Source organism: Mastigoproctus giganteus, chromosome 14 (genome assembly GCF_048544385.1).
Source record: "Mastigoproctus giganteus isolate SK-2022 chromosome 14, ASM4854438v1, whole genome shotgun sequence".
Lineage (NCBI taxonomy): Eukaryota > Metazoa > Arthropoda > Arachnida > Uropygi > Thelyphonidae > Mastigoproctus > Mastigoproctus giganteus.
Window position 1 is genome coordinate 26,464,697 of NC_143588.1, and position 23,866 is coordinate 26,488,562.

At 38.2% G+C, this 23,866-nt stretch overlaps 1 protein-coding gene across 1 annotated transcript in view; it reads right to left on the reverse strand.

Moving 5' to 3' along the window:
* Positions 1-4,974: 4,974 nt before the first annotated feature.
* LOC150075028 (uncharacterized) overlaps positions 4,975-23,866 on the reverse strand; it is a 112,642-nt gene continuing 93,750 nt past the window's right edge. Inside the window, exons 6-7 of the mRNA XM_090388733.1 lie at positions 23,230-23,408; positions 4,975-5,669 (exon numbers count right to left, since the gene is read on the reverse strand). Of these exons, the coding sequence (XP_090244859.1) occupies positions 5,380-5,669; positions 23,230-23,408 (469 nt within the window). The 3' untranslated portion in view covers positions 4,975-5,379. The remainder of the gene's footprint in view (positions 5,670-23,229; positions 23,409-23,866) is intronic.

Genomic DNA, 23,866 nt, shown 5'->3' on the forward strand with positions numbered 1-23,866 from the left:
TGCTCCTTCTATACCTCCTTGCGATGTTACGAAGCATATACAATTATTCTTGTTGGTTTCACGGACATCAGCGTTTTAGCCATATCATTGCTCTAGCCTGTTAGGTCCGCAGATGTCTGTTATGGGCCGATTTGCATGTTGAGAGAGCTGAAAAATCCGGATACGTCATGGGGGAAACCCCACATCCTCGGTCTGAGACTGGCTAACTACAACCTGCGTTTCAATATCCGACAAGAATGAAACCCAGATCTCTCTAAACGATCGATAAGTCGCAAAATCACTATCCTATGATGGAGGACTCCTCGTGTTGTTGATTGGCAGGATTCGAACTCAGACCCCCCAACCCCGGTGTTGAATTGAATTGAATTTTGAATTTTTATGGCGCAAAAACACCCCGGTGTGGGGAAGATGATAATTACATCCATTGTTTTTGATTACCAGCGTTTCCTCAAGCATAAGCAGCACTCGCAGGAAATGGTGGGTTGCCAAACAGCACTTGCTGCACATTCGGAACACAAATCTGTTAAAAATGTATATCAGGACGACAATTTTCGGAGGTGTACTGTATGGAGTAGAGTTGTGGGGCTCGGCTGCAAACACCACAATTAAACCATTAAACGCCGCAGAATACTGGGTCCTGAAGTGGGCAACCCAGAAGTGTCATCTCCCACCACAGCAGCACCCAACACCAATGGCCAAAGAGCTGAAGTTAACCAGGTTTTCAGCATTCATGCATGAGAGAAGACTCGTCTTCACCGTAAAAAATGATCGCTGGGAGAGTCTCAGGGCCCAACAATTGGGACACCGTGTGCCTGGCGGATCCCCCAACCAGCTCTCCGCTCCACTCCCAAGCTTCTTGCTCTCCCTTAGAGGCTACATTTTAAAGATCATTTCCTCCCATATCAAAAGCTCCATCTAGTTCAATCCCTGGATGCTGACTTATGTAGTAAAATCATAGATGATAAAAAGTAAGACGGCTCATTCTAGATCTGCACGTGGTCTCCACAACTATCAACTGATTTCAGATCGTTAGGGCTCGGCAAGAATCTCACAGAAAACCGAACGCAATTTGTATTATTTTTGTTATTTATTACTGTATTAGTTTTCTTCTATGTTAATATTATCTGCTATATGAATGAATTTTGTGTGTGTGTGTGTGTGTGTGTGTGTTTGCGTGTGGGTGTTTTATATATAATCTGCCTATAATTTAATTTTTATACTTCCGGCGATGTTATCTCTGCCGCTTAACATCTGGCATGGTGCCGTGAAGGGTATTGTAAAGTAGTGGTACATGCACCCGAGACAAGACGTATGTGAAAATCATATCAGGGATGCAGTTTCTGGATCATCATACCGGGGCGTCTGGCGCTAATTACTACGATCTAAGTCAAATCTTTCGCCTTTCCCATTCTCTCGCAGAATTGCACAAATATTACCATCATCCCTGCGTATCTGTCTACCAGCTTTATATCGCACAGTACGAACATGTGACGCTCTTACTGAAGGAGTGTCCTATTTGTGAAAAGGGTGGATGTACCTAATAAAGTAGCCACTGAGGTCTGCCTATCTATTTTAGTTTTTCCTTAAATCTACAAATTAAAGACTTAAATTAGACTACAAATAAACGACACCAGAATATAAATAAAACTTCTATTCCCAGAAATGATGCGTGGATTAGGTAAGCTGTTAAACATTTGGGATGCGAATGGAAGTGGATAGTGAATAGCTGGCTGACTTACTAAATATGACTAAGGCAACTCCCTGCTACTCCATTTGCAAAATGATCTCAAACTATCAAAATAGGCGAAATGCAGATGCAACTTATTAGATATACGTACTGTATTTAAATCGCACAATATTAAAGAACGTGTCACATACAATATTAAAGAATAAGAACATCTTTTTAGTTTGTCTAACAAGATCTTTAAGAGGTGACAGCAAAATATGCAAGTTGGTTATAATGTTCAAATGGAATGATCTAAAAATATCCATCACTTAAAATAGGGAAGAAAGATGTTCTTGTGCTCGAACTACCACTGATAACTAGTAAAATCATTTAAGAAATGGAAGTTCCTTTACGCTTCTTCTGTTGTCGGTGCTAAGAGTACATAGAAATGACATAGAATCACAAAGTAAAGCTGCATAATATACTTCCTTGAAGCACAATGAGAAAGGTATACAAACTGAACTACCAAAAATGCTTCTTGTCTCTGCTAAAAGTTAATACAGTAACTACATAATTAAGATTTGTTCTACAAAAAATCAGTATGCCTACACTGAAATCTTTGTTCACTACCGCAAGGTTAAAGCGTAAAATTGTATTGCCTAAAGTAATGCACTTTTTATTATCGGCAAGTAGCTTTTTTTTTTTTAAAGAAATGTATAGTGGCACGATGGATATACCCAGAATGCTAGTTACGTTGTTTATCAAAGGGATATTCTCATATATTCAGCCATCTGAGAACATGGCACACTTAACTGACTGTATTCATCCGTGATTATATACGTAAGTAAGCATATTGCCCTTCGAACTACTGCATTTCAACGGGAAAAGATATTCAGTCAGCATTTTTAGAACTTATATGGATATTGCTTAGTTTTTTAAAGAAACCGATTACAGAGGTTTTTAAAGCGGATACTTCTGTATCCCTCCTCTGTAATAATAAAATGTCAGCGACCTGAAAAGGCGCGTGGGCATTTTTAAGGCACCGCATAACATATTTTTTAATTTCTAGCGTTGTTGATAAACATTTCAGTGATGCAATCGGGCCGAGTTCTCCCGGGCAGCCATGATGCAAAGTCAAGTTTGTCTTGTATGAGTTAAAAAAAAAAAACAAAATCTATCTTCAAGATTAAATTAATTAAACATTATTTCTTTCATATTTAAAATTTCATAGTTAAACCATTAGTAACTATTCGTGAAAACCTCCAAAATTTCGGTCTAAAGGTTTGTAAATGACGAATTTTTCAAGTCGTTCAAATTTTAATTATTTCATTTTCGGTAGATATTTTTTTAAATTCCAATGGATAGGGGTATAACCAGTCTTGCATGCTGTTTCAACTTGAAAAAAAATTCTTGAAAAGGATAGTGAGTATGTCCAGTAATAAACAAATTTACTCCAGTTAATTTCTAGTGCTGTGATAAACATTTATCAGTGGAGATTCAGTGTCAAATTCTCTCCGATTGCTATTATGCGAATTGAAGTTTGTCTCGTTAATATGTAAAAAAATTCAATAATCGGTGAATTTTTCAAGGACACAAAAATTAAGTTTTAATTTGGTTTTTGTGTTCATACTTCGGGAGAGCCACAGAGAGTAACTACACTGCTTTACAAAAATAATTTCACCGCATTTGTAAATCAAAGATAAGCTACCATGTGATTCATACATGCAGCGTGTGTTACTCTATACTTGTGTCTAACCAGTCGGCTACGGTCGATCCTTATAACCAGTATTTGGAAAAAAGGCCTCTATAATGTCTGGTATAATATTCAGTTTTTTGCTGCTAACTCCGACTTAATCTGATTAAATGATATCCATAAAATGAAAAAAAAAAAAAAACCAAGAAAATAAGCTGTTATTTGGATTAAAATTTTAAAATGACCATGACTGTACACAATCATGATCATTTTAAACCAATAAATCAAAACAATAACTCAAAATAAAATATAAAATTAAAATAAAGAATGCTATAGTTTTGAATAGATTTTTCTCAGCAGTAAATACAAGGCGGATCGGAGGGGCATGGGAGTAATTACACCATGATTATTCCAAAAACGCTTTTGCATATTATTCTGAATTATCTGTAAACAGTAAACAGAACAATTTTCTTATGTTGTTACCACCGTCACGCAAACTTGATGGGTGAATCTGCCCTTGTTACAATATTTTTCATTTCTTATTAGGGCACTGACTCCCTGATAGATCCACTTCTCTTTCTTGTTCAGGTTATATGCTTATCAGGCAAGCGCACAGAACGGCTCACGCAAACAGGTTATCCACTAATATTTCCAGTCTCCCGTCAGAGATTGAAGGAATTCTTCAGTTGAGACTGTTGCTAATCGATCTGATTCGGTGGCTGGATGAATAGCGCATTCCCAGTTCTCAGAATTAATATCATGTGGATGAATGGATTTCAACAGGTCTACCCTAAGATCGAGTCCCCAGCATACTATACATCAAACTAACCTGAGACCATTTGAAAATGAGGAACCACCATTCGCCCTTTTTGTTTAATGTTATCTCAGGTCTACAGCCTCGATGCTGACCTCAAAACATCAATTTTTGAAGTCGTAAAACTGCGTTATCCCTCAACGATAATTATCTCCTGTTTCGATAATACAGCATTCGCTATAGACAAGCATTATTGAACAGAAAGCACCAGGTCCTATCCAATGAATTATACCTAACCAAGCGCATAAATTTATGACTGCAAAATGGACACTGAAGGTTTAAAAATCGTAAACCACCCATATAACAATAATCGCAACTGGAAGCTGTGTTGATTTTAATTTTATTATAAGTAGGCATTTTGTATATAGTGGTAGTCATTTTAAAATTTTAATCTAAATAAATGTTTATTTACTTAGTTAAGGAGTTAGCAGCAAAAAATGAATTTTATATCTAACCTATACAATGAAATTCATCATTTTTTTTTACAATTTCATAGTAACCTAAACTTCAAAAGTCCAAAACCACATCAGTTTGAAACAATTTATCTGCTAAACTTTACTGATTCCAGGATTTTGACCCTGAAGGTAAAAAGTTGGAAAATTAGACTGAGTGTCTTTAATCAATCTTACAATACATACAAATGTAACAAATATTTTACAGCTCATACTATTTAAACATACTTTCTTTCTCAACTAACTGAAAATTACCAGCGTAATATACTGGTAAACATTACAAGTTTGAAATTCGAAATGCATGATCCAAACTGGTGATCTTCAAAAAATAAAAGTATCCTCCCAAAGAAATTAGCTTTTGAATAATCAATGCATTGAATTATCTAGTTTCTCCTGCTATCCATATTCATCACACGTTTGTCCTCTTGAGAATAAAGCAAGACTACTTAACGCTGAAAAAAGTCTGAGAAACTAGCTGCATCTCTCCAATCGCAAAACATCGTCAGGGGTAAAGAAAATCTGTAATGATAACTTTTCATTTCTTTATTATAAGCTGAAGTATACTTTTAACTTCTTTCCTTATATGTTTAATGTTCTGGTTTTCCACAAACTTGATGTTTTTTAACCTTATATTAATTCTAATGGCATTCCTGTTTGACTTCAAATGTAGAAAAATGTCTTTTTAGATATACTAATGTTCTAAAAAAGATATAAACAGCCATTAAATCATAGCAAAACAAAAATATTTCAATATTTATAGCTCGCTTATTGGCTTCATCGACACAAGGGCCACTTGTGCTCCATACAAGGGGAACAAGTTCGGTGGGACATTAATGCATTCGTGAGGAAACACGTTGGTCTGGTTAACTAGAAGATCTTTGTCCGTTGTCATCGTAATGTACCCACTAGTCGAAGCTGTTTCAATGTCTGTTTGATCCCGTTTCTTTGACGTACTGATAAACCACCAGACGGCAAAAATGCAGCCAATAACAACGATGATGACAAGGATTATCATCATGATCATCTGACCAAGCACGTGAGTATCTACAATAATAAAAAAAAAAAAAAAAAACAGTACAACATAAAGGACAGGGACACTGAACAAAGTCATCACTTCTTCAGAAATTGTTTATAGTTGTTTCTTAAATGTAAGTTATTAAATTATCATATCATCCTATCTTTCTTGTGGAAATTAATTCAATACAGAGAACTATTTACCAACAAAATCACGCTTAAACTTTAGATCTTCAAGATAACAAACTGCTGTGGAAATAGGCAGTTTAAATAAGTTCAAGGAAGAACTAGAAAAATTATTGGAGGGAGTGGACAGGTGATCTGGGAGATTTTTTTTTTTTGTTTTGTTTTTTAGCTGATTCTTTATAAGCTTGCTTTCTTGCAACATATGCTCTTACTACTACTACTAATAATAATAATAATTTAAAATTATCTTGAAGATCTCATTATCAATTATTTAAAAATGTAGCTAAATATAAAAACAAACAAAGAATAACCTAAACAATTTACGAATTTTAATTTTTTCATGTACCTGAAAATTTGCTTATTGATTATGAGGCCAACCGTAGTCTCTGGTTAACTTGCAAGTACAGAGTTTATTTTATTTACTTAATAATAAAAGAATCACACCTTACACGGATATACACAAAAAAGCATTCCAAATAAAGCAGTCATAAACATAAATAAGTAAAATATTTAAAAAATAATAATAAATCACAACAGTTACAGAAAAGAATTGCTTTTAAACAGTAGGAGAATTATAACATTATACAGCCTTTTCTTGTAATGCAGTTCGAATACGTTAATCTCTTTCCTCCTCCCCACACCGAGTGAAAAAGACGTGAGTTCGAGTCCCGTCGATGACGTGAGGAATTTTGATGGGCCTTTTTCACAACGTGGCTTTGTTAGTCGATCTCAGATGAGGATAGCATTGGGTTTTCTTCCAGCAATCAGAAAATCGAGCATAGAACACACGCAATTTACAGAGAGTATACACGGAACAATATAGCCTTAGTCGCTGATGCTCCTAAAAACCCTACTAAAACAACAACTTAATCTCTTGGTGTTGCGATGTCGTACCTAGGTACGAGCGGTCGCCCGGAGTCCGGATTGTAGGGGGCCCGAGTTCCGATGATATTTTAATTTTTTAAATATAAAAAAAATAGTTGTTTCTTAATAGAATACTTTAATTATACAAATAAATTCAATACTGCCTTATTAGGCGCCTCCGTAGCCAGGTGGGAAGGAGCAGCAGTGCATAGCACACGCTTCTTGATTAGACCGGGGTTCGAGCCCGTCACCACCAAATACGGAGGATGCGGAAAGGTCAGGGAATGACCACCGCATATCACGGGGCAATATGGCCTTAGTTGCTAATGCTCCTAAAAACCAAATAACAAACAAACTGCCTTATATTATATAAAATAAATTAATTTATTTTATAATCAGATGTTAAAAGAAATGAATTTTTGCCTATTTTCATTATTTAAACCTATTTTTAATGCAACAAAAACTCAGAATAACGCTGATTCACATTGAAAACTGTTTGCTTTGCTCTGAATATAACGTTATCAGTTACAAGATACATTAAATGCAGCTGCATTAAATGAAATCAAGGAACAGGCCAAAGGAAAAGATACAAAATTGCAGTCTGAAATACAAGGTTGGTTAACCGAAATTTCGTCTTTAAATTTATCATAAGTGTAGTTGTTTGGTTGGAACATTGAGTATTATAAATAAAGTAAGTAAAGCCTTGCAAAGCAGTAAAATTGAGAGGGGCACTGCAATTATATTGACAGAAGGTGGTCTTAGTCAACTAAACGAATTAAGAACATCAAGATTTAAATTGTGTATGGATAAAGCTGTAGACATTGCAATGAGTTGGAAGGACCGTCAAGTGCGAGTTTCTGGAAAAAAGTGCGAGTTTACCTATGAAACTTCAGATGAATACTCTATTAATCCAACTAAAAGGTTTGAAACGGAATTTTTTAATATAATGATCGATGTAGCTATGGTTAGTTTACAAGAAAGATTTGATCAGATTAATAATATATCCTCGGCTTTTCATCATATTCTAAAATCAGAAAACTTCATTAATTTATTTGAAAGTGTAATAGGAAATGAAACGTCAGGAAATGAAACGTACCTTGAAGGAATTATCAATGCATCGATGTCATCGAAGATTGGATTTCATGACTCGATGCAATCGAGTCGTGAAATCCAATCTTTGCAATATGTTTTAAAAGGGGAACAAAAAAAAATTGATTGCTTAAATTTTGTTAGTTGCATTATTTATTTATTAATTTATTAGTTGAATTATATCCCAACATCACCATTTCTCTTCGGATATTATTAACACTGCCAATTATGGTTGCATCTGGAGAGAAGAGTTTTTCAAGACTCAAAATAATTAAACCCCAGCAAAAGATATGTGAAGGGCGTTGTCTACAGCAATGTGCATTCTGTATACAGAATGCACATTGCTGGAGACAACAATGTGCATTCTGTATACAGAATGCACATTGCTGGAGACAACAATGTGCATTCTGTATTGTGCATGCACATTGCTGTAGACAACAATGTGCATTCTGTGCAATTATCTACAGCAATGTGCATTCTGTATACAGAATGCACATTGCTGTAGACAATGTGCATTCTGTATACAATAAAACGTTCTTCTTCTAAAACATATTCAAGAGCAACAATTGGCCAAAAATTAATTAATGGATTGGCCATTTTTAGCAGTAGCATTAGTAGAGGCATATGATGCAAGAAAGCAAGCTTATATAGCATCAGTCAAAAAAAAAAAAAAACCCTCGTTTCACCCATTCACTCCAAAAGTTTGTTTAGTTCAGCCTTGAATTTATTTAAGCTGTCATCAACTTCCACAACGATAGACGGAAGTTTGTTACAGTAATCAAACACCAACTGGCTAAAGCCAAATTTTTCGCACATCTATTCTAACAATTGTCTTTCCTCAATTTGAATTTATGCCCACTAAGGTTCGTAATCTGAGCAAGAGGAAGAATCCCATCAGCACTGAGCTTGCTCAAACCATTCAAAGCTTTAAACACCTCAGTCAGATCACCTCGCAGGTACCTAGTCTCCAGATGCTGCAATTTGCACAATTTAAGCAGCAACCCATTGTTCCACTCACTAATCTCATTGCCCTTCTCTGTACTCTGTACTATAGCAAATCTACATCCTTCCTAAAATGAGGCCTCCACACCTGTATGCACTACTCAAGGTGTGGCCTGACCACTGCCTTATACAAGGGGATAATCACCTCCTTTATGTCAATAGAACAAGATGTAGTAAAAGATATAAAAACATCAGATGTTATAAGCAATTTTATATCAAGTAAATATCGTAAGGTATTTGTGAATGTGAAACTTAAGTTTATATAAATTTGAAACCTTTTTAAGTTTATATAAATAATGCACTAGTCGTTAAAGTTTAAGTAAATAATTATTATTGAATAATTGTCGGATGTTTTTTTTTTTTTTCTTTTTTTCAATTTACGAATTACACCTTTAATTTTTGCGAGGGGTCCAATATTACGCCCGGGCCGACAGAAGTCTTAGCTGCGGCACTGTGGCGTTGACAGGGGATAGAGATTCGGTGACTCAAAAGCTCTTGTAAGCTTAGGCTTACTAAAACAAAAACAAAACAAAAATAAATACATTTTTTTATTAATAAATAAATAGAAATAAATAAAAGTAAGGTAATAATAATATATATTGGTGCATTTAACATCGGAATATTCTGACAAATTAGACAAATTCAGTGAACAATAATTATACACGCAACGTACAATTAAGATGGGATTAGGAATAAGTCGTTAGGAAAATGTTTAAGGGCAAGACAAAATTCCCAGAAGGAGGGTGGGCTTAGACATACAAAAAGAAAGTCAGGTTCAATTTCCCCGAAATGATCCGAACCAGGAGAAATATACGGAGAAAGTCACAAGGATGATAGAACTAATCGGGGATTATATTAAAATAAGGGATAGAGGGAGAATTTTAGGACAAAAAGGATATATAAGGATTTGTTTAGGCGGGAAATGAAGTAGTTGTGGTCGCGATACAGTGAGTTGGTGGTTTGGAGGTAGTTGGTGGTGGTTTTATGTGAGTTGTCGTTTTAGAGTGAGTTTTTTGGTACAGAACAAAGGAATCCGTGAAGACCATAATGGAAAATCGTCCAAAAATCAAGGAGCTGGCCCAACCTGGAGAAGGAGAAGTACAGTACTGTTTAGTATTATTATACCTAGTCAAGATATAGTCCTGGGGAAAGGATAAAGGCATTCTGAAATCCTAACTGTGAATGACTAGATTAACCTGTGAGGTGGAAGAAAAAACACAATTGATGTTTTAAAGGAACGGTAAATAAATCTTTCTGGTAATGAGATATAGTAAGGAACTTTTGTAATTGTACATAGCAGTGGAGGTTGCCTGTATTAGAAATTTAGTGAAAATTTTGTATGTACATGAGTCAGTTTCCTAGAATTACACATGTTGCAATTTACATGTGTTTTGTCAGTTGTCTCACTCTATTCTAGCTAACCCAAAATCTCTGGACCAGTCAGAGGCCCAAGGGTAACATATAGTTACCAAAATAAAATAACAGTAGGTGATAAAAATATATACAGGGTATCTCAAAAATATTGGTACAAACGTTTAGGGGAGGTAGATAACATCTAAAGGAATGTGAATCGCATAGGAACCCATAACCGGAAACGTCACCGAAAGTCGGTACACGGCGCTGTTCATCAGTTCGCGAGAGGGAAAATTTCTGGTTTAGTCATTCAAGCAGTAGTCGCCGCACGACGAGCATGCATTGATATACAAACTGTGAGCTGGCAGACATGCACCTAGTGTATGGATTAGCAGAGGGCAATGGACGAGCCGCTCAACGAATTTATGGAGAACGCTTCCCAGACAGACATGTACCGGACCACCGTTTGTTTGCGCGCGTGCATCAAACTTTGTGTGATTATGGGTCATTTAGAGGTAACAGGAGTAGTGCGGGCAGACCACGTTCGACGCGAACTCCCGCCATGGAAGAAAGTGTGTTGAATGCCGTCCAGAATAATCCTAATACCAGCACACGTGCCATTGCCTCTGCCTCGGGAGTGCCTCGTTGCAGTGTACAGCGTGTCTGGCACGACGATTCCTTACACAACTTTCATCTCCAAAGGGGTCAGTTACTGCTCCCCCAAGATCATCCTGCACGTGTGGCTTTTGTGCAGTGGTTTCTCCAAGAAAGTGTTCAAGACTTGAATTTTCCAGCCTATGTTTCGTTCACGGATGAGGCTTATTCAATCAGCACAATGCTCGTGTGTGGGCTCACGACAACCCACACGGTGTGCGCCCACATGCAGCACAACGTCGCTTCGCAATAAATGTGTGGGAAGGTATGGTCGGTGACTGCTTAGTCGGCCCATACCTGTTACCATCCCGCATGAACTCCGCTAAATATCGGATCTTTCTTGAACAAGTTCTACCAGAGTTATTTGACGATGTTCCAGCAAATGCGAGACGCAACATTTGGTTTCAACGTGACGGGGCGCCTGCCCATTATGGAAGGTGTGTTCGTGACCATTTGAACAGGCGTTTTGGGCGTCGATGGATTGGCCGTGGTGGACCCGTTGCCGGGCCCCCATGCTCACCTGATTTATCGAGCCTTGATTTCTTTCTGTGGGGGGGGACCCTCAAATCTATCGTGCATGAATCGCCTGTGGAGATGGAAATGGATTTCGTGGCGTGACTCGTCCGCGCTGCTGCTACTGTCAAAGAAACTCCAGGTGTGTTCGACCGTGTCCGCCAATCCATGCTGCGTCGGTGTCACGCATGCATCGCGTCTAATGGTGGAACTTTCGAGCATCTGTTGTAACATCATGAAATGCAACCATCTCGTACTCCCTTGTTAATATTATTTCAAATAAATGTTTGCCACTAATTACTGTCTTGTGTCATTTATGCTTCTTCTGCCTCTGCTACTACTTTCCCGTGACGTTTCCGATTATGGTTTGTATGCGATTCACATTTCTTTAGATGTTGCCTGCCTCCCCCTAAAAGTTTGTACCAATATTTTTGAGACACCATGTATATATATACATATATAGTACACAGAGTAAAAAAAAAATATACGCCTACACTCTGCATTGACGCTGTCAAAAATAACAGGAAGTATAATTTCTTGAAAAGATGGTGACAAGATAAATTGTCGTTGGGAGAAGCTGATCGGGGCATGACAGTCGGAGCACTGGATTTTGCTGCTACTGCTGTAGGCAAAGAATAAAGCTGAATCTAACATGGCCCACGAAGGTTCTGGTGGGAGGCCAGATTCATACAGCAAAATCTAATGCAGATGAAATTATTTAATGTACTTCAAGTAACAACTACTTAGCAAAGAATATGATCCACATTCTTTCAGCAGAAGCTTAAACTCCTTTTTTATTTGTATTCTTTCAATCGAAGCCTTACTGACAGATATAAGCAACTGAGAGTAACTTATACTGAATACCTTAATTTACAGGACAAGAAGGGCTTTGACTACTAGAAATATGAAAGACAATTGTTTGTACCAGACTTTGCCTCGGAGAAAATAGCTTCATGTGTATATGAGGATGCAAACGGTGTGCGCATCACGGGCTTCAGCCCAAATGAAAATGACTTTCACGTGTTTCATCTCTGTTTGGGAAGAGACATAACGTGCACTTATTGCATTCATATGCCTCGTCATCAAGTGGCATCAAAACCTTTGGTATTACATTTAGATGCACTATGGTGTACAGTTAGCTATAATTCCAGACAGGGCTGGATTTACACATAGGCTAAACAAGCTACAGCTTAGGGTCTCACATTTCAAGGGGCCTTGCTCCATCATAAAAAAATCCTCTTTTTTTTTTAATATTGTCACAGGTAAGAGAGAAGGGCTTCATACATGTTATAGCTGGGGGCCACAACAAGTTTAAATCCGGTACTACTGGTCCTGGTTCCAGATGTCTAATTAAAACAAGCAGGCCTCTACTACTGTCGAGCTCTTACATGTTTTTCGGAAAATGCGACACTGATTAAACTTGTCTCTCAGTGTCGCATTTTCCGCTCGCCGAAAAAAAAAAAAAAAAAAAAAAAAAAAGAAATTCTCTAAACAGGACACCAATTATTTTTATTATTTTTTTTATATAATTTTATTTATTATTTATTTTATTATTATGTTTTTTTTTTCTTGCGTACACAATTTTTTTCTTGTGGCGAACCCAGCTTTTACCGGGTTTGAAAACAGTTTTGAATTTATTTAAGCTATCAACTGTCGTTGTGGAAGTTGATAACTTAAATAAATTCAAGGAGGAACTGGACAAACGTTTAGAGGGAATGAATGTATGAGATTGGCTTTTTTTTTTTTTTTTTTGGCTAAGCTCATACACTTGCTTTCTTGCATCACATACCTCCATTACTATTACTAACAGTCTCCATCAAAAATCAAAACGTACATTGGCAGTGTGTTGACACAGTGCAGGATGCCCGGGAAGGGACGAAATGTTACCGGCAACGCGTCTGCAGATTTAAGGAAAAATTAGTTCACTAAAATGAAAATCATAAAATTTAGAACCATATCACGAGAAAATTGAATGAATAGAATTTCACTCCGGAGAATGGCACATGGCACACATTCATATCAGATCCAATGTTACTCATAAGCTAAGCGGTCTTGTAAAGAGAAGGAACTGTATTTTTCACAGAATGATGTAGTACGAAAATAAGCATTTTCTTCAGAATAGGTTTTCTTATCAATGTCTCATACAGCTCTCAGAATACATTAAGAAACCAAACACATTTCTCACGATTTCAACGGTCAGCTGAATTGGATGCGAATAAGAAAACAGATTTTTGTTTTGTTTTTTTACACTTTATTTATTATTTTTTATTTATTTATTTTTAAATTCATTTCGATTGATACATACAAGAATTATTATATTAAGCATAACATTGATAGAGTTGGCTTTTATATTTTATGGTATATTTCTGGTACATTTTTATTAATGCCATTGATGGAACATTTTTAGATATTTTTATATTTATTTCAGTTAAGTAATTTAGGTTTCGTAATTTAAGTTTCAGTTATTAAGTAATTTTGGCATACAATGGAATTACTACCTGTAGTGTATGAACAAATAAAATAAAATAAACCCTTGCACAGGAGCATATGACAATAATGTGTGCAATATTCGGTCAAGAATAACTGGTCCCTGAGGATGAGCGTGCCGTTACCATCAACAGGAAGCTATCACATCAATGTGATCTGATTTATCGATGACGTGAAACGACTTTGAACCTTCTCCAAGGACCTAAGTTTCAAAAGACAATGGTTCCAACAAGACGGGATTTTCAAATTTCGAGCGGAACTGATTACCCACATCCACGTTAACTAATAACATAAGTTTACTATCAAGTACAAGAATTTTGAAAGAGCTGCAGCAAAGCATAAAATGGTACTAATACACGATAACATCATGCAAAATTCGGGCAACTTTACTTCATCCGGTGCCTGGATGAAGTAAATGAAGTAAACAACTAATGCGCTTGCGCGAGTTGATGTATGTCGTGTCCGTTTATGCTCTTCATAGACAGCAAGTTACTTATCCTTGACCATACAACATGATTCAAGTACCAATGGATTCCTCTTCTTCCGCCCAACACGGATGAGCCATCACCTCCATTATCAAACAAACAGGTACTTCATGTTTTATACTTCTGCTAATGCTTCCATTATATTAGCTCTAACACGTATACAGCCAGCAAACATTAGTGCCCTAAACGCGTATGACGACATCGTGGTCAATCTTGAGAAGTCACAAAGCTCTACGCTGCTGAACCGCCCAGGGTACGTTAAACTCTCCTATTCTTTCAGCTTTAAAAATTCCCCTCTCAGCAGAAAATACAATGGTTGTATCAATACTAATCCTCCGAAGTGAACATAAAAGCTCTGTATAACCCGTCTTATTCCGACTCTCACAAGCAAACCATCAATCATCAAAAGAATACCTAAAATACAAGCGGTTTTAATTCTTCGCAGAAAAGTAATTAGTCGGACAAATTTCAACCTAAAGACAAAGTATGGCAGAATCAGAAATTTCGACAAGCCCCCCCACGTGCTTCGGTTGTAAAGTAGATCAGGAAGCAGTAGTCCAATGTACGTCATGTCGGCAATTTTACTGTGGGGCCTGTACCAAATGCGATATAAACCGGTTCAACAAGCAGCGACGTCAAAAGTATATTTGCCCATTCTGCAAAGAAAGTAAAGAACAAATGACAAATGCAATGGAATATGTGGATATCCAGGATGACACGGAGGTCGAAAATAAAAAAACAAACGTCCAAACATCAAACTTTTGTCAGACTCACACTGCAAGTCAAACGGACTCAGTAGCGGATAACCCGGAGTGTGAAATGGACTCAGAGGTCTGCAGTCAACAAACAATCATCACGACACATGAAAATCCTGTGGAATGCAGGAAAGAAAGCCAAGTGGAAAGTGCCCACCTTAATGATGAGCAAAACAGGTTCCTGAAAAACACTGATGGCGTCTGTACAGAACACATGAAATTGTCCTCCATGCAAACTGCAGAATTTCTGGAAAACAATGTGGAAATTCACATCAATCTCTGACAGTCTGCAGAATTTATCTGAAGAGAACCGGCAGCTTCGTGTACAGAACAATGACATGAAACAAGAAATAGGTCTCCTAACCAATCAAGTGCGTCAACTAGCAACCTTATTTATGCCCAATGAAAACAGTATATCCAACAATACCGTACTCAATGTGGCTCAGGGAACCTCGGAAAACAAGCCACAAGAAGCAGAATTGATACATGATTCCAACGTTCAAAAGAATTATATTCCCCAATTTATGTATAATGCAATGGCTCATATGCCTGTCACCCTTAACACAACGAGATAAGAATCAGCTTAATAGCAGAGATGCAGGGTTCAATGACTGTAACTCTCCCAAACCTGCATCTAGCAACACCGGGGGTAGCCACTCAAAGACCTCTCAGCTGGCCCTCTCCACAACACCGACCCAAAATACTACTAAACCTAAAAGGTTAAAGGAGACAATCCATACTGGAAAGGGTGCATCAAGACCCATATTTGCAGAAATACTCAAAAAAGGCAAAAAAGATGCTGAGAATAACCAAAAGATCCCACCAGCAGGGCTTATAGGCAGCCTCTACTCCCTGGCATCTCTCACCGATCAACATGTTCACTCAAAAGAAACCCGGATGACATATTCAACATATCAGAAAATGGAACATGGAACACAATAGGGCAATAGAGATGCCACAGAACCTTCCTCGAAGGGAACTCGTTCTAATTCGTACAACATCACAGCAGTTCAGACTCGTGGTCGAATCTTTATATCTCGACTGGAACCGACTACTAAACCAGATAGCATTAAGGCCATGTTTGCAGAAGTACATGGGATGAATATTGTTGTGAGACAGAGAAGAACCAGGTATCCAACCTACGGCTCTTTCATCCTTACCTGCCACCCAGAGAAGAGCTTCATACTGGATCCAAGGCTATGCCCCCCCCCTAGAACCCTCGTCAAACCCTTCCTAGATCAGAAGCCAAGAACAGCAATAAACCACCGACATCAACATCAAACGCAATAGCAATTAAAGCTACTAAGGTCCCAAGCCAACAAAACGCATGAAAAATCAGATAACTTCACTGAGAACAAACTTACCATAGGAAACAAACGATCCACATACTCTCAGCAGATTATAATGACAAATCCAAGGGCTCCAGACCTGTGAAGGTTATCCCTGTACACATCACAATGCACAGTTGACCAGTGCGAACCTTAAAAAGAGACTTGCCACCTGTATGAACTCCAGTTACTATGGCTACCACCATTCGAATTGTCTATCAAAATGCAAGGAGTATTTGTAACAAGCTAGACACTATCGAACACCTTCTCTCTAAAACCTTTGATATTCTCTGCATTGCCGAAACGTGGCTTGGGAATGGGCAGGACTCCGTTGCCATCAGGACTCAGGCTGGGTACCAAATGCTCTGTTCCTCTAGAGATGATCGTAGAGGGGGGGGGGAGTCGCAATATTCTATAATACCACTATCTTCTCATTGGCACATTTGTGGTAACCGAATCCCTTACATTGCAAGCTTCTATGGCATCCCTCAAGCTCAATGTCATCCTGATAGACATAGCAACAGTATACATTCCACCAGGCCCAAACAGTGACATCATTGAAGATGTGATCCACTGGCTGGTAAGTCACCTCCACGCCTCTGCTAAACTCATTATTTGCGGAGATTTCAATCTTCACCTACTCTCACACATCTTAGTACGAAACTCATTAGCAGTATGGATTCATTGGGTATCCGCCTATTTAACTGCCACCCCACGAGAGAATCTAATCTCTTGGATCTGATATTCTCTTCAGCACCATGCGACATCGAAGACGGTCCCCACAACCTATTTCAATCTGATCACAAACCCATTGCCATACTCCTGCACTTAGCCGCACCTAACTTTGATATCCAAGGCCCAAAACAGAAAAAAGACATCACGCCGCCCAAATTAATTGATCCACCACGATACCTCGAAGCTGCATCCTCGATACCTTGGGAGGCTCTCAATAATTGTGATCTCAAGTTATCTGTGGCCCTCATGACCAGATGGATTCGAACCATCGCAAATCATGGTGCTACAAAGACTGTCTGCATCACTCCCCGTTCGAGAGCACCAAGAACCAAGAAAATGGAACATTTGTTCAATGCTGGTGTCCACCAATGCTTGGTGGACACCAGCATTTAACAACAGCTTTCAAGAAAAACAAAATCTGCATAAGAGATAGAAAAAAATCAGGCGCTGTACAAGATCATATTGCCTTCTCCAGAGCCAGGGCAGTTTTCAACCGCCAGAAATCATTTGCAACTAAAGAGCATTTAAATGCAACCCTAAGAAAAGGCAAATCGTTTTATGACTCTCAGCACACAGGAATTCCTAAAACACTGGACCTTGAACTGTGGATGGACCACATTGCACGATTCACAAACACAGTTGCCCCGATGCACCTAGGCAACATACCCATCAACAACGTTCCTACTGATATGCTCGCCACCGTTCGCATCACCAGGAAGCAACTTATAACTGCTATAAATGGGCGGCAATGCCCACTGCAACTGCAGGCCCCGATCTTGTGCCACAATTCATGATTAAATGTCTTAGCTCGTTTATCATCGATCCTTTACTATCAATTTTTAACCATGTCTTAACGCAGCACTACTTTCCCCCTATCTGGAACAGATATACTGTGAGGTCACACACTAAATGCCAATCTGCACCCCTCATTAAATAGTTGAGGCTAATCTCTCATTCTTCCAGCTTCTTGAAGCTTATGGAGAAGACATTACTTTCCACCATCAGCAATCAAATCATGCCTCACAAACCCCCACAGATTCACTATGCCATTCCAGGAAGATCCACAGTCACCAATTTAACATCGATAAACAACACCATTCTCAGTGCACTAGAAGCTAAAGCAGAGCTTGCTGTCACCTACATCGACCTGGAAGCTGCCTTCGACTCTATCAGTATGCCCTCACTTGTTCACCTCCTAGAAAATTACTTCTACATAAAAGGTGACATGTTGTGGTTTATCACAGCCCTGCTCTCTGACAGAACCATTCTTCTTAAAGCGGAAAATTCAACACAGAATCTGGAGAAAGATCACTGCGGTAGTTCCCCAAGGCGGAGTCCTCTCCGGAACATTATTCACTGCAGGTATTCTTCCGTTTGTGCAACAGAGAGAAGACATGCTCTACTATGCCTATGATATTAAGATATCATACATACTCAGATTAACCCCAGCAAACATCTCTCAAACATCAATAAAAAGTTACCCAACTTGGGATCCTATTTCCATAAATTTGGCCTCCTCATTGACCCTACCAAATCAGTCCAAATTGTCTTTTCTCTGAAGCGTCAACCCACTGAAATCCAAGCTTCTCTAGACGGCATTCCCTTCCCAGTGGTCAAGATGCATACACACTTGGGAGTCGTCTTCGACTATAAACTGAGCTTCAACCCCCACATTGACAAGTTGATAGCAAAATTCTGTCAAATGCACTGGACCACAAAACAACTGTTCCACATTAGAGATCTGGATGTGACTCGTCGGTACATATACACCTCAGTATACTCCATCGTATTCTATTCCTCGGAAATTTGGGGGTCCGCTGCTTCTACCAACATCAAGCGCGTGTACACCGCCGAATACTGGCTCCTTCGTTGGATCAAGCAAAAACATCGTCGTCCACCCCAGCAAAGGATAACTGCGATGGTGATGTCACTTAATTTTGCACGAATTCCAGATCTTGTATTTGAAAAACGCCTTGTTCTCACTGTCAAGATGACAACTGGAACGGTCTCGGAGCCAAGCATCTGGGAACTGTGTCGCTGGAGGATCCCACTACCCCTACTGAGGTCAGCTCCCATGCGCACAGCTCACTACAAAAGACTAGCACTCAGTGACCATTCTCTCCCCCAGGGAGATGCTCCCCACAATCAATTCAATTGACGGCGACCTCTGTAGGTTTACGAAGGATGGGAGATACCGAAGACAGATCCTTAAGAGCCTGACCTTGGCCAGGCAAAGTGCACATTAATAAGGGCAGCATAATAATGTCCAATATATTGTAAATAATGTTCAAAGCACGATGTCTTTATGAATGTGTTGTAAATAAAGCCAAGAATATCTTTATGAATATAAATATAATATAAATGTAAATATGAATATCTTTATTAATTCATTGTAAATATAGTCAAAAGCATAATATCCCGTAAATAATCTGACACTGATCCTATTTTATGAGCCCAAACTCCCCAAGGCTATTGTCCACGAGCCAAGGTAAAACCCCTGCCATTACGGCTGTGAAGGGTCTATTGTATATACCACGTTTGTATACAATAAAGATTATTTATATATATATATATAAATTATGAAATCTCGTTGACACGTATCAAGTATTTTGCAAACTACTGCACTTGGATCACATGTAACTTAATTTTTTTTCCATCAGTGTAATTAACGAGATCACGTTATGTCATGGATCTGGGTATAATCTTACCATGTGCACGCCAGATCCAAAAATTTCATTACTTCATACAGCATGTCCCTTCCTCCCACTTTTTCTTACTATTGAATACACCATGAATTGTCAAACTAATAGAGTAAGCTTACCTGCGAAAAGATCTAAACCGCCCAAACACTTCCTAGTTCATTTCATAAATATACGTGGTCTCAATTCTAATCTCAACGATGTCCATTTCCACTTGAAGTCTACCAAACCCCGTGTACTTTTTCTGATGTAATCTCAGTTATCGGCTGATTCAACTATTGCTCATCCCAGATTCCCAAATTATTCGCTGTATGATTCCTTTCGCCTCAAAGGTGGTACTTGTGCATATGTCCGTTCTGATATTCCCTATCAGAGACTTGGCAATTTGGAATCTACTCTCTTTGATCTTCTCTGGCTTAAAATCTCTCTACCTCATTCTGTAAAATTCATCTGTTGTTTCTACTTTTCTCCCAATTCCACTAAACGCTTGAAGCTCTTTGACTTCCCCAGTCCAACTTTCCTAACAGTGAGGTAATTTTCTTTGGTGATTTTAATGTTCACAACTACAACTGGCTTCCGTTTTCTAGTAACACCGACCCAGCTAGTAGAGATGCTGAGGCTTTTGCAATTACTAATGACCTCGCAAATATTGATCATTTACCTATCAGAATACCGGACAATCCTAACCAACACACTTGATCTTTATCTCACTGACAATCTTTCTAAGTACACGGTCGAAGTGAGTGGTCCTTTAGGCACCTCAGATCACAACTTGTTGATTGTCTCTTCTCCAATGGAGCCTTTATCTCATGACTTTTCCCAACCTCGTGTTGTTTGGCATTACAAGAATGCAAAATGGGATGACCTGCGAGATTTCTTTTCTTCTTTTCCTTGGTCGGATTACTGTTTCAAAACTTCTGATGTCAACGGTTACTCAGATCGTGTCAGTGAAATTATTCTTGTAGAAATGGAATCCTTTATTCCACACTCCACTTCAAAATCTCGTCCTTGATCTAAATCTTGGTTTTCCAATAAATGTGCTAAGGCTGTTCAAGAGAAGAACGTTGCATATCGTAATTGGCTAGTTTCTAATGTTTCAGTTTCATTTTCTGCCTACACCAAAGCTCGCAACAATTGTAAAGCAGTTATTTATCAGTCCATACTAGATTTTGAACAGGCTAAGAGTAGAAAACTTGCTTCTTGACCTAATGGTAGCCGAGCATTCTGGTCTCTTGTCAAAGCTATTGGCCGCAACTTTTGTCCATCTCTGCTCCCAACTCTGTCAAAACCATATGTTTCTGTTGTCACTTCAGCCAAGGATAAAACTGACCTGCTAACATCCCATTTTTCTTCCTACTCATGTATCTTCTGTCAAAACGATGTCAGAAGGATTTTGACGAATCTTGATGCTAAGAAACTCCAGGTCCTGATGGTATTTCTCCACTTGTTCTCAAAACTGTGCCCCTGAACTTACTCCTGTTCTCTGCCGCCTTCTTTGACTTTCTTATTCCAAAGGTATTTTTCCTTCTGTTTGGAAATTTGCTCATATCCAGCCAGTTCCTAAAGAGGGTGCAAATCCCTCCCATCCAATTACCGTCCCATTACAATTACTTGTACTCTTTCTAAAGTAATGGAGAAATCAATTAACCGCCAAATTTTAAACTACCTAGAAACCTTGCGTGTGATTAACCATCGCCAGTATGGATTCCGTCAATGTCGATCCTGTGGTGATATTCTGACTTATGGCCAAATTCAATGGAAAAGTTTGGTGAAACACAAGCAGTTGTTCTTGATATCTCAAGGACTTTCGATCGTGCTTGACATAAAGATCTTCTAAATAAGCTTCCTTCTTATGGTTTGCCAACTGTTTTTTGTAATTGGTTATCCAGTTTTCTCTCTGATCGCTCACTGAGGGTGATCTTTATCCCCAAGGTGATGGTAGATGGCTCTCTCTCTCTCTCTCTCTCTCTCTCTTCTAACTTCTCCACCAATGCTAGTGTCTCCCAAGGTTCAATTCATTCCCCCACTCTTTTCCTCTTGTATAATAAAGACCTTCTTCAATTGACTGGAAATCCTATCCATTGTTTTGCCGATGATAGCACATTGCATTCCACTTTCCATTTTGAGAAACCTTGTCCTGCTGAATCAGCTTCAACTTCTCGAATATCCGCTACCAATTGCTTAAATGCTGATTTCCAGGTGATTCTCCAGTGCGGCAAACAACTTAGTTGACTTCAATTCTTCTAAAACTCAGTCTTGTCTTATATCTCGGAAAAGGATTCTCAGGCTTATCTTTGGTGACACTCTGATTTCTAGTCAAAATGATATATCTCTTTTCGGGATTACCCTGACTTCTAATCTCTCTTGGCACTAGCACATTATAAATATTTCTTCCTCTGCATCTAAAAAACTTGGTTTTCTCTTTCGCTCTCGGCGTTACTTTTCTTCCAAACAGTTATTCACTCTGTACAAATCTCAAATCAAACCTACCATGGAATATTGTTTCCACATCTGGGACGGTGCCCCCAAAACCTCTCTCAGGCTTCTAGATTCCATTCAGAATAGGGCAGACAGTTAGGTTAATTAATGATTCATCTCTAACAGAGTCTCTCCACTCGCTGTCTCACAGACATACTGTTTTTGCTGCATACCTTTTCTACAGATACTTCCATGGACACTGTTCTTCTGAATTGGCTTCTATAATTCCCGCTCTCTCTTTCAAATATGTATTTCCTGAAAATTACAGTCTACAGAAGTTCAAGTCTAATGTCAACAAATATCTTCTTTCGTCTTCTCAATCTCCAAATCAAGCACGGTACTAAATACTATAGGCTCTAATACCCCTCGTGTTTAGGATTTTCATTTAAAAAAAAAAAAAAAAAAAAAATCTGTAACTGTGAATAATGGAGACTAAAAGACAAAACGAGATTCAGGGAAAGTATGAACGAGATTCAGGGAAATTATGGATTAAAGCATATTCATAACATTTTGCTTTAATAGGTTAAAAAATTCTTTTTGGTGGACTTTTTAAAGTATTTTAACTTTTAAACATTTTAGATCTTCTGTATATGACTCAAACCAGAAAAAAAGTTTTTTTGTTTTTTTTAAATATCACTGAGGACATTAAACCTGATTTTGCATATGATTTAGATTTTTTTAAAATCACAAATTTTAAAATTTAAATATACCAAAACTTGAGCATTATTATGAAGTTAGGACAAGCTATTATTATTTGATGACAGCTATATCTTGTAAACACGGAAAGAATAATTTTGATTATTACAGATGGCTGACAATCTGCTCATTGCCTTTTATGTAATTAAAAGATATTATTGCAATTAACGAATCAATTCAGCATGTTTACCTTTCAGTAGAGTATAATATCCGATTCGCTAGCTGGTGACAGATCTCAATTTTAAAAGAATACAAGTGGTACTTACCATAGGATCCAACTGTTCGATCGAGGGCTGGCCCGTGCTCTGCAAGCATTCTCGAATCTCTGACATGATTCTGCTTATAATTATCATAAGTGAAAATTCCATTCTCATCCATGTGATTCACAGTCTGTTCCAGGGGCTGACTTTGAGTCTCACCAGTATTCTCCATTGGAACGTGAATTCTGTAGGAACAAATGATAATTATTTGTGTATTCAACAGGAGGACTGTTGATACTGTTATATACTATTGATTACCGTAAATTATATTAAGTGAGTTTATCATTAATTTGATATTTAATTATTTATTCATTAACATTAATTAAATTAGCACATGTAGGTTGCTAGTCCAAATTCTACAGAGGGAATCAAGTAACAACATAGCGGTCAGTTTTAAAAACGCCATTTATATGGCATCTTTAAAACCGGTACATAGGTACGATATATTATTTCTCTGACTTCGAGAGTACACATGATTCCCTTTGGTGGGAAAGTGCCCTCGAACGTTTACGTTACGTCGAATGTTCCCAGTATTTATTACCCAATTTATCATCGCCAGCAGAGGCGGATTTAACGGCGAGCGCACCGGACGGGCGCCCTGGGCCCCGACTTCTGAAGGGCCCACGCAAAACTCCAACAAATT